Source organism: Calonectris borealis, chromosome 4, assembly GCF_964195595.1.
Source record: "Calonectris borealis chromosome 4, bCalBor7.hap1.2, whole genome shotgun sequence".
NCBI lineage: Eukaryota > Metazoa > Chordata > Aves > Procellariiformes > Procellariidae > Calonectris > Calonectris borealis.
Window position 1 is genome coordinate 2,616,044 of NC_134315.1, and position 15,133 is coordinate 2,631,176.

The window sequence follows — 15,133 nt, forward strand, 5'->3', positions numbered from 1 at the left end:
TCTAGCCTCCCTTGCCCTGCATGTACAGGACAGGATGCATCTGCAAAGATGGGCAGACAATTTTCTTAACGTATTTCCCAATTAAATACTTTAAACATAGTAGGGATTTCCATTTTCTAGGCTGTGATGTAAACAGGATATTTAATTAAAAAAAACAACAAAAACCCCAAACACTATACTGAAAAACAAAAACCAAATATCTTTCCTAAAGAAGAAACATTTAGCTGTCTTAAATGAAAAGTACCTGAAAAATGTCACAAAGAACTGTACCAGGTCCATAAAGTTGCTGTGTTGTGAGAATGCAATCTGCAAAAGAAAAGCAAATGCTTTCTATTACTTACTGAAAAGAAAATTCATATTTAAGATGCATTGTGGCTGGGATCAAAAAATTACAATGAAATACATCTTTACTTAAGTCAATTAACATTTTTGAACACTGTTTTGAAAAAGCATTGAAATATTCTGAGGGAAAAGAAAATAAACTACAATTTCACATTATTTTGAAATCATATATCCAAAAAATGGACCTAAAGAAGTAACATCCCTCTCTCCCAGCAACGTTCAAGGAATAGTCTTCACTGCACATTAACTACCTTGGAGAAAACACTAGTTCAAAAAATTACAAAAGAGAAGTTTTAAAGAGCTGAAGTAGAGCATTTTTAATTCCTGTATACGCAGCAACCCAAAGTACAACATTTAAAAGTTCAAAAATGCATGCTCCTATTCAAACAATATTCTTACATCAAAATCTCCTTGAATAAGTAACTTACACCAAGAGCAGCAAAAAGGCATGAAATACAGAAGATAATAGATACTGTAAAAACAGCTATGGCATTCATCTTAACTCACTTTCCTGCAATCCACTCACACTGCAAAGAAAAGTGAAAAACAACCGAGTATTTTGGACAAAAAAATAGAGGGAAGAAGCGAACAGGAAATTGGGAGGCGGTTAGAGGCAAAAGGAAAGATTAGGGAGCCTGGTTAAAAATAACAAAGCAGAGGGAAGGCAAGCCAACAGAAAGGCAACTTCTGCAATATTAGGAATCAGAAGTTCTTTCCAGGTACCTCCTATTTCCTCTGACTATCAATCTCAGCACCACAACAGGATATTAACTCTTTCATGAAGTAACTGAATTTATTTCAAAACTAAACTGAAATCTGCACTTACAGATTTCCGTGGATATTAAATTCACTTAAGGCATCATTTGTGGTTTGGTTTTTTTTTCCCCCTTAATAAACTGCATGTTACAATATCATTAGCATAAATACAAATCTCCCCTCCCAGCAACAGACACATTCCAAAAATCATGAATATATGCAAAACGAACTATTGCTTGGATTTCTGTTCCTCTAGAACACCTTCTATTATCGTGTTTGCTTTAAATAGCCACTGTAACTTGGTATAGAAGCTGCCCAAAATAATTTTCTTATAAATACATTGAAATGCTCTCAAGTCGAAAGCTCCTTTACAGTGCATAACTTCTGTTTTGCTGGAAAGCTAACTCGAAACCTGCAGACCAGATGCTTGTGACCTCAATATTACTCAAAAGACAAGAAAACACATAGTTTCTTGCTGATTTTTTCCTTATAAAGTGCTTCCCAATAGCTTTCTGATGAGAATAAGAGAGTGAGCATGATTTCACTTTTTATTTTAAAACTCAGCGCATGGTAACTGAGGTGGTTTTATATTCGCGTAACTATTCTGGTAGTTCTTTAAGGCAAAGAATTTTCTTACTAAAATATCACATCCCAAAATACAAACATGTAAATATCACATCCCAAAATACAAACATGTAATATATCCAGTATATAGAAATACAGTCTGAGAATAACTATGATGCTGACTGACTATAAAAGATGCATTTCAAAACAAAGACCTTATTATGTATCAACAGCTTATATTTAAAAATCCTTTGTAGAAAAAGAAAATCGAAAGCACAAAGAAATCATCAACGGGTCAGTCCTCTGCAGACGATCATTGGGACCAGTTTGTGATGGAAACCAAAGCTTGCTCCAATTAGAATGTGAAGAAGAAACTAGTATCTGCTAATTTTAAGTAAGGACACATTCCATGCAAGATTAACGAGACTGCGAACTCATCTCTAAACTGTTACAGGAGAAAGGCTTCTCATTTTTTGAAACAGAAGTGTAGGAAGTAAAACAGAGAAGGAAAATCTGGGTTTGTTTCACACAGAAGCACTATAGATGCTTTACCAGTGATGCTTCTTTTGCCTACCTGTTGGAGCTTTTCTCTTACAAAGACCAACTGAGGATCTGTACCTCATACATGGATTAAAAAAACCCCCTAGGTTGGTTTCTGCAATTTACTTCTCACAAGCTGAAAACACTTTATGCTATTAAACCTGACCAATCTGTGTCACAGGCAATTTAGGATCATAATTGTTAATGGTTTGCTTACTTAGAGCTTAATTTCCCCTAATATAATCTGTTCCTAGGACGCAATTAATTCAGTTACATAGAAAGTTTGGTTAGAAATAGCTGTTAAAAGTAGACTATTCATTCCGAATATAGGGAAAATATGGCACAAATTTCTTAGCGGTATGGATTTTTAATTAAGCTTAAATGACAGTAGAAGATTCATTTATCCATTCTCAAAAAACTAATTTTGTACCAAAGGAACAAGCAGTGTAACTGCAGGAAAACACCGTGTATCTCGCGCTGGGGACTGGGAGAACCTCCTCCAGGTACTGCGCAGAACTTCAGCTCAGCCACAAAATCAAATTCCCGCTTTCATAACATACATGTCCTTCAAAGATGTTTTATGTTCTTAGGAATAATGCAGTATCCTTAAGTAGTTAAGATCAAAACAGATCAGAAAATTAATTACGTTAATTCCAGAGAATATCATCAAGCTTGTGTTTATCTGATCTGAAAAGGTACCTGAAAAAGTATACCAGCCTATCACACTTTTTCTAATGCCACATCATTTGAAGTATCCAAAAAATCTGGCTGCTTTCCAGATGAATAAAAATAGCTGGCTACATAGACTGATAAAAATGTATAATTAAGAGATTTACTTTCTTTATCATTTGATTAGCATAAAATATTAAGCCAAGAAGAAAATTTGGCTACCTCTAACTACCCAACAACATCTAAAAAGTGCACTAGTTTTGAAATCAGTACACACGCATTTCAAAGGAGTTAGTGGCGAAGTACTTGGCCACAAAATATTTTGTGTAAAGGAAAAGCAATCTGAACCCAATTGACATTTCAGTAACAGTTGGTATCTCAAACTCAAAATACTTCTGGAGTTAAACTACAGCCTGTGACTGATGTAAATTTTGACAAACAAATTGGGATTATATACTAGGAATTGGTTTGCATTAGTACCCAAGTTTGTGCTCCAAGAGAAAAGAAACTTGAGAATAATTTCAAGAAAATAATTTTGTGCAAAAATGGGCCCAGCTGACTCTTAGTCAACTTCGTAATTTGAAACAAGTTCACCTTAAGTCTGTAAGTGCAACCATATCTAAAGTTATTTAAGCCTACATTCTTTTGATTTACAAGTGCTTTGAACTCATTAAAAAGTACTTGAATTTCACATACCACTAAAAAAATTAGTATCACCAAACCAATGAGAAATTCTGTAGAAATTTTTTTTTTTGTCGAATATAGCAAGAAACAAATTTGAGTAACTCCTCTCACTTACCTGTAATAAACAGAATTACAGATAGATCATAAGATAACTCCTTCCACTTGTGCTGGACATTACTGTTATTTTACAGAAATAAAAGCCAAACTATTAGCCACAATGGAGATGGGACAAATCTCTCTCCAAACACAAATAATTTGTAATATTATATATAATATTAGTACTCCTAATCTAAACTTGTTAACTGAAAAACTGCTAACGTACTGAAGAACATTTCAAGTATGGCATTTTCATAACAGAATTTGGAGTATTTGGGGTATCTAAATGCTTGAGAAAACATGAACAAACACAGAAAACATTGTTTCTACCATTCTTCTTTCCCTGTTAACCATTCTGGATTATTTACATGCTGTATTTTTGTCTTTCTCTGCTATCGTATAAAGTGACTCAATTCACATCAGCACTGCCTTCCTTTTCAACTCTACTTCATATTAGGGATGAGAAAAAATGAAATTGGAAATGATATTTTGAACAGGATACACTCCTAGAATAGAATTGTAAAAGAGAGAAAAATAAAAGTCTAATTAACTTACGAAACCAGAGAAGTACAACAGGGAAGGCGCAACGTGAAGCAGGCTACTGGAGTTTGGTGCTTGCTGTGAATTCAGAAGATATCAAAAGGGTCCCTACTGCTAGATCCATTAACCTCACCTAGCAGGTGGGAGAACGCTATAGCACTCGTGTTTTGAAAGTCTACAGAACCACACAGCACTGAAAACCAAGGAAATTCAGAGATTTCAGGCTACTTTGCTTTTTATTTAAATATAGTCCCAGTGCCAAAGTTAACGAACAAAAAAGCAGCACGTAAGACTGAAAGGCTGGGAGCTCCAAGGGCTTCCAAAAAGATAAAGCCAACAGCCAAACAAGCTGCAGTTGACATTTATGTACATCTTCCTCTATTTCTTCCTCAGCACCTCCACTTTCTCTTCTGTTTTTTTATGGTTAGAGGCAAGGATTCAATCTGACCTTGGAGAATACAGACAACAGTAACAGGATGCCGTGGCCTGAATGCTGAGTGCCTGCGCTTCTGTCAAAGGACCTGCTGAAAAACAAATGGTTTTTAAGTATTCTTGAGCGATGCCAAAGTCATCGAAACATTCATTTTGTCCTCTATGATAGCGACAGGGGGAAAGAGTGCTCTTCTGCTCAAGAGAAACATCGTTCCCGGTTGCAGTTCTCCTTTAAACACAAACACAATGTGCCCTAGTGAAACACATGGCAGAAAACACATATTGTTCTTGGTGCTCTCCACTCAACAGAAGCAGTGAGCCAACTCCAACAGCCTCGGCGGTGAGGTTTTGGGAAAAAACGAGCCAATTTAACAATCCAGCTCCACCACCTAAAAGGTGGTCCCAGCTCTGCCACATGTGAACATCTTTAGTGAGCCAAGGCAAGTTGTTAAGCCAGCAGAGAGCTAACCATAGGAATGCAGGGCTTTTTGCTGGTATTTTTGAGCTGACGCAGCTCACTGAGGGATGAGGTAAACTCAGCAGCAACCCAAGGGAGGAGCAGGGCAAGATGACCCTTTTTGGGCAGGTGGCTCTCAAATCGTCTCGGCGATGTTAGCTTCCAGGACAATTTTTCAGAAGGAACCATCTGTTCACCTCTGCAGATGAGATTTATGGGACTCAGACACAGATTAAGACATCTAAATACAGGAATACAGAGGTAAGTGTCTATCGGCCCTTTACACTCAATGGAAACATCATCTGTGATTCAGTTGGCCAACGTAGGCGTCTATTACAGGATTACCTGAACAGTTCCAGATCTATGTCCCCATCTATAATGGGACCTTAAATACCTACGGCACATGAAAACATCCATTTGTAGACCCCTATATTTAGATGGTTTAAATTTCCACAGTGCTTCCTTGCCCTTGGTTTCATGGATGCACTAAAAGCTCCATTCATTGCCTAGGTAGGGGTAACCTGTTGCCATTCATCTGGCCCTAAGACATTTCACCTGGCCTCCAGCTGCTGCTCCAGAAGTGCATGGGCCTCTGATAGGTCCTACATCCTATCTGCCATCCTCTTGGCACTAGGTGCCCATGTTTAGGCACTAAATATCACACCACACTGCTAGACTGCATGCAGCTGTTTGTGGTAAGGCACACAGACATTGGACCAGATGTTGAGCAACAGAAAGGAAGTGACTACTGATTTATTAAATCTGCTTTCAGTGTCAAGAAAGCAGAAAAACTGGAAACTGGGTCAGCATACCCCAGTGTTAAAAGCTTAGATGATTCAATGAAAATGATGGAAGAACAACTTCACTGAACGGAAGAAACTCAAAGCCAAGATTCGAGCTCACAAGAACCACTTTGCCTCTCTCCTGCAAAAGTCTTTGATGTGGTGGTAAGCTGAAAAGTAGACCTTAATTTTTATAAGTCTGATCCAGAGTGGCAAAACATAGGAAAAGTTCAGGCTATAAGCCTGATAAGCAGGTTAAACAGCCTGCATCCCTGTTCTCCCCACCCCAAAATACAAATCCACAAACTTGACCAAGATGAATCAGATAAATTCAGGCTGCAGGAGCCCTGAAAGGCAACTAAATCCAGTCAGAGGCCTGACCAACATGTTCCAACGTTACGATATAGGAACAAAGGGAATGCTTCATTATTATAATTATTTCTACCTTTCAGATCAGGCCATGGAGTAAACCACAAAGTACAGAAGAGCAGGCTAAGTCAAGACTACCCATCCTCTGTGTTAACATTGTGTATCACACCTGGAAAGAATAAGCGCATTAATATCTCCTCTTTCTTCACTTCTTGCGTTATGGTAGATCCTGGGGACAAGGAACACGGGCTAACAGCTCACAAAATGTTAGAGAACAAAACCATTAAATGTACATGGATTATACTTGTAATCCAAGTATAAGAGGTAATAGGCAAATGCAGTAGGATGGCCAATTGCTGAGAGAAACCATGATCTTCTTAAAACAACTTAACAAACCCTGTTCTAATTGTTGGTGCTCAAGAAGGAGAACATATACCAGCTTTGTTTCGGGAGCCTTGTGTCACAGTATCCTAAAAGACAGTTTCTTTTTGGATGCAAGGGGTTTAGTTGCCCTTGGTCCATCTTCACCTGGAAAAGGGTTGATTAGCATTATGCCCTGTCTCAGTCAAGACCTAAACTATTTGCATTCAGATGTACCAAGTACAGTTTGGCAATTTAACAAATGGATAATGGAATACAAATTTCAGTGAATGAAGATATTTGACAGTGAAATGTGGGTGTTGAATCTCCAAAAGGGAAGAGAAGCATTACAGCTCCTTGCCTCTGTGCACAGTTAATGTTCAGTTAAGTGCAGAACAAGACACCTACACTGAAAAAACAAAAGATATTTGTATCTCTAAGGGAACAAAGCAAAGCTTTGACCATGATCACACCAACATTTTTACCCTTCCGTAAGTGCTGCTGATGCCCAAGTGTGCATCCACACCCTCCCTTTAATCACTTGTTCCCGTATTTCCCATTACCCAGAAGAGTGTACAGTGTATTTGCAGCTGTACAGTAAACCAGATCACACAACCCACTGCAGCTGAAGACTGACCTTTGCTGAGCCAGCTTTCAGGTGGATTCACACCCGGGTCGCAGTCACTGCACCAACGGGCAACGTGGTGCCACACCACGGAGGCAGCAGGACATTCCTATTTTAGAGGCACCACGGATCTATTTTAAATGAACAGCAAAACTACATCCCAAATTTTGAGGTTAGGAAGAAAATCTAAGCTGACTTGACCCCTCTAAGTCTTCAAAACCTGCAAGAACAACTCGCTCCACAGGGAAAGATTCTCTAGACAGAAAAGCTAAACCGTAAGTCTGAGAGAAGGAATCAATTAATTGTAACTTGAAAAACTCTGACACAAAACAAGTTAAAAGTGGAACATGATTCAGAGGTGGGAGATCCCAGAGTTTGTAACACACTTGATGGTGTAGGTGTGGACATCAGAAGGAGTTGTGATACTCAATTGAAAGCTGACAAATTTGAGCAGGGGATAACCATCCACAGCTGCAACACCAGCTGATCTGACAGCTAAAAGTCCAGGAGACATGGATCACAGAAAGCAGAGAAATCCCAGACATAAGTCCAGATTGATCTATTCCTGCTTGCATTAAAAGAATTACTCACTGCTCAAAAACCAATTTGCATCCAAGCACACTCAACAGACTGCTACTTTATATTTTGTAGAAGAAAAACTTATGGCCAACTTGGTGCAGCTGAGGAGGTTCACATGCTCAGATTTACATTCTACAAGAAGTAAAAATAAAATCTCCACTAAAATTTGATTTTCACACCTACTACTACAAGCCGCATTGCTCCTGTGTGGAGGACCAATGAAAGAGAGAAATAACTTACTCCTCACTTGCTGCAATACTAACTAAACCATTGAGCTTTATGGCACAAACACTTGATACTGTGCAAATATAAAAACTAGTTCACTTCTGAACTTATACCGAGATGGAAATCGATTTATATTCCAATACTGTGCCGCCTTACTGCAGTAGTCACAAATTGTCACTTTTCAGCTAATTGGCTGCAGTCAGCAGTTGGCTTAGAAATGCCAATTATATATGCTTTGTCTCCCATGTGAGCTCTCAGATTGCTGTGCAGAGCAAACACGGGCATAGCTGCCTCTAAATTAAAAATAGTGTTTAAGATTTAGTCCTTCATTTCTCTGCATCAGAAAAATTACCACACAAATCTGACAAATGGGAAGTATTTGTTCAATAAACAGCCAGGTGTTGAATAGTGATGCTCATCTAAATTTAAAGTGCACTAGCAAACAACGTTCTGGAAAGTCCCATAATTGGAACAGCAATCTCAGATCAGACCCCGCACACCTACTCCTTACAGTAACGCACTACCAAATGCCACAGGAAACCTGAGGCAGGGCCAGAAAAAAACTCAGCCTTGGAAGACTGACCTACAGGTTTGGTAGAAGTCGCCTGAAAAGCAATCCTATACGTTGCCTGTTTTAATTCTACAACCTGTAAGCAACAGTACCTTCTCAAGCACAGCACAAAAACTTCATGCTGTTTCTACTTTAAACGTTTAACTAGAGGAAAAAAACCTCTTTGCTAAAAGGTCTTGCTTATTAAATGCAATGCAGGTAAGGAATTCACTCCTTTAAGAGGAATTCAGCTGAGAAAAACAATGCAATAAAATCCCTCGTTTAAAAAAAAAAAAAGCACATTTTCCACTGCTTGGTTTAAAAGCAACAAGTTCAAAAAGAGGAGACTTCTTGAAAACCTATATAAAATATCAACCCTTATACTGGACCTCAGATGTGTTTATGCTGCAAAGCTGTTTCGAGTTATCTTGAACTTGGCAGCAGGGATACAGCACTCGTGTGTTCGCCTGAACGCCCGACAGTTGGCAGGCGGCTTGCAGGGGGCGCGGGTACCGCTGGCCGAGCTGCGCACCCCGAGACAACTCCCAGCAGCAAAGCTCGGCTCGCTCACAAAGCACTAAGCAGTTTGCTCATGACATTGAAAGAAGAAAAGAGGTTATAATCTGCAGCTGAGAATAACATTTTGGTTATGGAGTGAGCTTTCTTGCCACTGTACAAGTCTTTTAAGAGAGAAACGCTGATGTATTCCTTATTTTAAATGGATTTGGATTTACACGCGACTGCAACGATTATTCTGGAGGCAAGGCAGTTCTGAGCTACTTTGAAAAAAGTTGTTAAAAATAAAAATGCCAAGACTAGACACAGAAAGCGAGCCGCTAGCATTAAAACACTCCACTCTTCCCAGTTGCAAGTCCTCAAGTACCTCCCTCCAGTATCAGACGCTGCTGTGTGGATGCATTTGTGAAGGATCCCGTTCCTTGGCTTCACGCCGAGCACAGCTCTGATACCATCTGCGAGCAGGATAAGTTACGTTCGTCAGCATACCAACTATTTATGGAGAGTTTCAGCATGGAAAAAATTAAAACTTCAGCACATAACAGCTCAAACACTCTCAGTCCCTCAAAGTCCAGCAAAAAGATGAGCTTTACCGTCTACAACCACTTGTGTGCCAAAAGCTTAAAAGGAATAAAAGTTGTTTTCCTAAAGAGCTTGCAATGTAAGTACACAAGAGGGAACCAAGAATAAAAAGAAAAGTAAATTAGCTAAATACATATTAGCAATTTTTTTTTTTAAAGCTGCAAAATAGCTGACAGATGGAAATGGGCAAAACCTTATGCCTTGCATCACTTCTGACCAGACAAAACACTGGAAATATATGCAAGACAGAGCTCGGTGCTGCAGTGGTATTAGTGGAAAAAAAGCTCTGCCTCCCTCTCTGAGGAAGCCGTGATTTCTAAGGATCATATGGGATGAAAGATTTAAAACATTTATCAAACTGTATCACAAAAGGTTTGCAATACACCAGCTGCAGAAGTCTCTACAGAAATTCTAAGGATTTTACATCCTTAATAAAATAAAGTAGTAAAATAAGTATATATATGTATATATTATATATATAAACTATGTAGAATCAGAGAATAGGTTGGGTTGGAAGGGACCTTTGAAGGCCATCTAGTCCAACCCCTCTGCCATGGGCAGGGACATCTCCAACTAGATCAGGTTGCTCAGAGCCCCGTCCAACCTGACCTGGAATGTTCCCAGGGATGGGGCATCTACCACCTCTCTGGGCAACCTGGGCCAGTGTCTCACCACCCTCAGCGTAAAAAATCTCTTCCTTTATCTAGTCTGAATCTGCCCTCTTTTAGTTTAAAACCATTCCCCCTTGTCCTGTCGCTACAGGCCCTGCTAAAAAGTCTGTCCCCACCTTTCTTATAAGCCCCTTTAAGCACTGAAAGGCCGCAATAAGGTCTCCCCAGAGCCTTCTCTTCTCCAGGCTGAACAACCCCAACTCTCTCAGCCTTTCCTCACAGCAGAGCTGTTCCATCCCCTGATCATTTTGGTGGCCTCCTCTGGACCCGCTCCAACAGGTCCATGTCTGTCCTGTGCTGAGGACCCCCGAGCTGGACGCAGCACTGCAGGGGGGTCTCACCAGAGTGGAGTAGAAGTTCAAAAGTAAAAAAAAAAAAGTAGTTCAAAGTAAAGCAAGTATATATTTATAGAAATAACCAAATAAAAAGACCTTGTAGTGACAACATTTCTCACATTATTACACAATACCAAAGCCACACACTGTTTCAAATCTGGTGTCACATCACCACGTGAAGTGGCAGTAATTAAAAAAAAAACCCACCACTTTCTTTCCACAAACTACCTTTTCGCAGAGAGAAAAAAAAAAGAAAATAGAAGAACCAAAGATATGCAGAATAATTGAAAGTTCAACCCATTTTAGGATTTTTTAAGTAATGCATTCGCACAGTTATAAAATAAAATGCTGGGAACTTTAACAAATGTGTTTTTCTCCACTGCATACTCCTGAGCTGGAGTAAACATAAAATCAGGGGAAAAACATCAGGTACTTTGGAAGGAAACTTTATGCTGTGGAGCACAGGGTACGTGAGCTCATGTAAGGGCTCACTATGCAGTATCAGTAACAGTTTTGAAAGAGCTATGAAGTCAGAAATCATAGGCTGGGCTGTTTTACTCATCAAGGTTTTATTTGCCGAGAGCCTAGGCTATGATTTTGTGTTAAAGAAATCTTAGCAGGAAAAAAAAAAAACCACTGCTGGGTAGGGAAAAAATGAACAGCCTGTATATATCAGCTCTTGTATTAGCATTAAAAAAGGACAGGTAGTTACTATCTATCACTAAAGGCTTTCTAGAATATGTATTTCACCATTTCGTCATGAAGAACTTCCCAGTAAAAAACTGAACTGACAAATCAATCTATCGTGATTTATTTCAATCCCCATAGTCAAAATATTCATGTAATTTAAAGATACTTTGGCTCCAGGTGTAGGAACCAGGATGGTGCTAGTCTTGCATGCAAAATAGACTGTTTTAAGAAATAACTATACATGACACTCATAATTAAGGAAAAAAAAGAGAAGAAAAAAGAAACCAATTTAGAAAAAAAACCAACAAAAACCCCAATCGTCCCAGAAATTTATTATTACACAGGGCTGGGATAGTACTACACCGCCCTGACCCCAACTGTCCACGCTGCTTGCCAACACTGCTGTGAGCAAGATTTGCCGATGCGGTAGAAAAAAAAACCCTTAGTTATATGAAGTCAGGAAACTAAGTGAGAGAAAAAGAAGTTTTAGCGACATTCCAGGAATGGTTTGTTTTTAACAAAAGCAGACCCGCAGAGCCATCTGAGAGCTGTTATTTGAGTGCTGGTGGCTCTGTCTTCATGTCTGTTAGCTCAACAAGACAGAGGCTTTTTGGTTTTGTCACCCTGTGTTAGTACAGAATATATTTCCCCCCGCCCGTGGTTTAGCCAGGCTATATGTACCATTGCATTTGAGTATGCTGGCTTCTTATATTTTATTGGCAGTGCACTTTTCTCCTCTTCATTAACTCTGCTTCCTATTCTTTGACTCTTTAAATAAGCTTTCGCATAAGGAAATATATCTAGCTCTTTTGGTAGCTGTAAAAGCTTCCCAGCAATAGCCCACATCGCTCGTTTTCTGAAATATATTTGAACTTGAGGTTTACATTTACATTCAGTGGTGGCATACTGTATTTTCAAGAGCTATTCAGCATAGAAGCACAGCAACGGCAAGCAACCAGCACATCACCACCCTGGGCCTCACCCAGGAAAAATTAATTGCCTAATGCAGACTTTGCTTCCATAAAAAATTAATTCTGCATTTTTTTGATATTATGCTTTCCAGCCCTGTATCTTAAAAGAAAAAAAAAAAAAAATCAGCTTCCTGAAAAGTAAGACAATCCATACATTTCTTACTCTCATATCCAAAAAAACCCTCAACCAAAGAAATCCTCCTGGTATTATTAAATCTGAATCACAGTCTGTGTCTCTCCGTTCTCCTATAACTTTTCTTATTTATGCAGCTAAAGTTTTGGAACAGCCACATGAGCAGACTTCCAATGCTATATGAACACCTTACAATAAACCTTGCAAACAAAGATACGCAAGTTACTACTGTTCATCCCACATATAGCTCAAGTTGTAGATATAAAACCCCAAGATTTACCCAATGGTTGGGTAAATGGATAAAAATCCCATGCAACAATACAGCACTTGGGGAAAATTTAGCGTAAGCATTTTTCAAAGTTGCTGAAGCCACCACCTCCAGTAAAAAGGTACTGAAGTTGCAACACATCCTTGCAAGGGTTAACTGCCTTTGAGAGAAACCCCAGTTTTTAAGGATTTAGGTAGCTGCTAACAAAAATACAACTTAATATGAAAAGGAACAACTTCTAAAAGCAGAAAAATGTCATCGGTTTATGCCAAAAATAAGAAGGCAGGAGCAGATAAAAAGGAAGCAGCTGTTTCACGTTTTAAAGTATCAACTGTTTCAAGTCTTTCCGTCCCCAGCAGAAGATGTCAGTTTGCCTGTTCTGAAAAATCAGCATGTAATTGTATGTCTCCAAAAGTAATTACATTCAACAGCAAATTTCATCAGATTAACAAATTGATTTACGTTTCATTGTTCGGTTTAAAGCAAACCTCACCACAGCAAGAGAGATGCAGTGAGAGAGGCTCAAAAGCACCTGCAGTTATATCTAAATAAAGGCAAGGGACATCATTAGCAAACAACTTCGGCATTCCAGTGCTTTCAGAAGCAAAAGAAAAAGAACATTTTTGGAACAGAAGGGTCCCAGAGAGCTAAGGATGATTATATCTCCACACCTACATCTATTCCTAATTAAAGGTGCATGAGGCACACTGAGGACCTGGCAGGAAAGCTATCAAGATCACCATCCTCAGTATGGTTTCAAGGCTACGTAATTATTTTATCAAAGCAATCACTATCTATCTATATGTATTTTATTCTCTTTAGCCAACAACAAAAGACATTTTTTCTTTCCCTTTACCCTTACTGAGAGCTTTCATTCGATTAGCCTGTGGCTTTTGATTACAGAACAACATTAATTTAGAGAAAGGCTGGAAACCTCCACAGGCCATGTCCAGTCCTCAGGGATATTTATGCCCCGTATCAAACGACTCATGTTTCCTCCAGAGACAAATCAGGGTACCAGAGTCAGTTACAGACCCCGCTTTTTAACTGCGGTACAGTTTCTTCGCTCTATCTTAATTACGTGCATTATCAAAGCCTTTTAGTTAGGCTGTAAACCTCAAAGAGGTAACCCTCGAGAGCATCACTGCTGGTAATATTCATGTCACCTGAAAGAGGTCAAAAGCCCAAAATCAAAGGAAGGGGGAAGCATGGGATCCGACATTCCTCCAGCTGCGTTTTTAAGCGGAGGGGTACTGTCTTCCTCACCCGGCAGGAGCCAAGGGTACCCCAAAGCTTTCCTTGGCTGCAGTGAAGTGTCATCCATCACTTAGCTCTGCAAGAAAACAAATGCTTCCCGAACCACGTGAAACGCCGAATGGCAAGTAAAATTAAAGCCTAATTGAAAATGGTATTAAGATTCATGCTAATGGAGACCACCTGTTTTATGGGTAACATAGCCAATAAAAATAGCAGGATGGGGAAAGAGTATCAGAAGAAGAAACTTAATCCAAAACTGCTTTAATGAAAGAGGTTTCCTTTGAAAAATGAGAACTTGGGAAGATTTCAGTATTTGCATACTTCTGGACACAAGAACCATGAAACATTAAAATAATGATGATAAAGATCAGAGTAAGAGCTTTGTTTGAGGATTGTTAAGACTTTTTAGGAATATAATTCCTGGCACTTTATAAAATATTGGCTACTATTTCCCACTTAAATAGTCACGTTCAGCATAAGAGAAAACGAGACTGCTTTAATCAGCCAGAGAGCCATTCCTTAGAAGAATCTCAGTCTAGTTTATAATTCATCTCTGCTCTGAAATCTCTACTCTGACACCAGCAGCGTATGGCTCCACGTAAACTTTGCCTACATACTAACACAGGAAATATCTACTGGCTTAAGACGACGACACATTTACAGTGGAATGGCCAGCTCTGCAAAGCCAAATAGACGTGAAGAGAATCTGCCCTCTTACATTCCTACATACATTTTCAGCGTATCATTGTAAACCAGTGGGAACTGTTTTACAGGTCAAAGGAGGCCATTAGTGAAAATAATACAATCGCAGAGCAAACCCTTCGGTTGCAATGAGAGGCAGGGCAGATATCTTTTGATGCATGGGAATAAACAGAGCTTAGGCTGTTCCCTTAGACTAACAACGCAGAAAAGAAGAAAAGGTCATAAAAATGTATCAAAATCAGTAGTCACAGGTATAATATACAAAGCACTCGAATCCAAGAAAGTGTCATTTCTGAAAGCTTTTTTCAGAGCAGAATGGTACTCCCATATCTATTTGAAATCTTATTCAATTGCAGCAGTGCAGCTCTTAACTGGAGCACTAAAATGTGTATTTTGCTTCAAAACTTGGATGCAGTCATCCTGGCGATGTCTGTGCCA

The 15,133-nt window shown here is 39.1% G+C and overlaps 1 protein-coding gene across 9 annotated transcripts in view; it reads right to left on the reverse strand.

The window, feature by feature from the left end:
• ATRN (attractin) overlaps positions 1 to 15,133 on the reverse strand; it is a 152,834-nt gene that overhangs the window by 42,727 nt on the left and 94,974 nt on the right. For 7 of the 9 annotated variants that reach the window (XR_012673402.1, XR_012673404.1, XR_012673400.1 and 4 more), the window contains exon 25: positions 245 to 306. The exons of 1 other annotated variant lie outside the window; for it this stretch is intronic. Coding sequence is in view for 2 of the 8 variants with exons in the window: in XM_075148372.1 (XP_075004473.1) it covers positions 245 to 306 (62 nt within the window). In the remaining 6 variants the exon portion in view is untranslated. Of the gene's footprint in view, positions 1 to 244; positions 307 to 4,551; positions 4,716 to 15,133 lie in introns of those variants that run through there. One more of the 9 variants, XR_012673405.1, reaches the window with a different exon arrangement.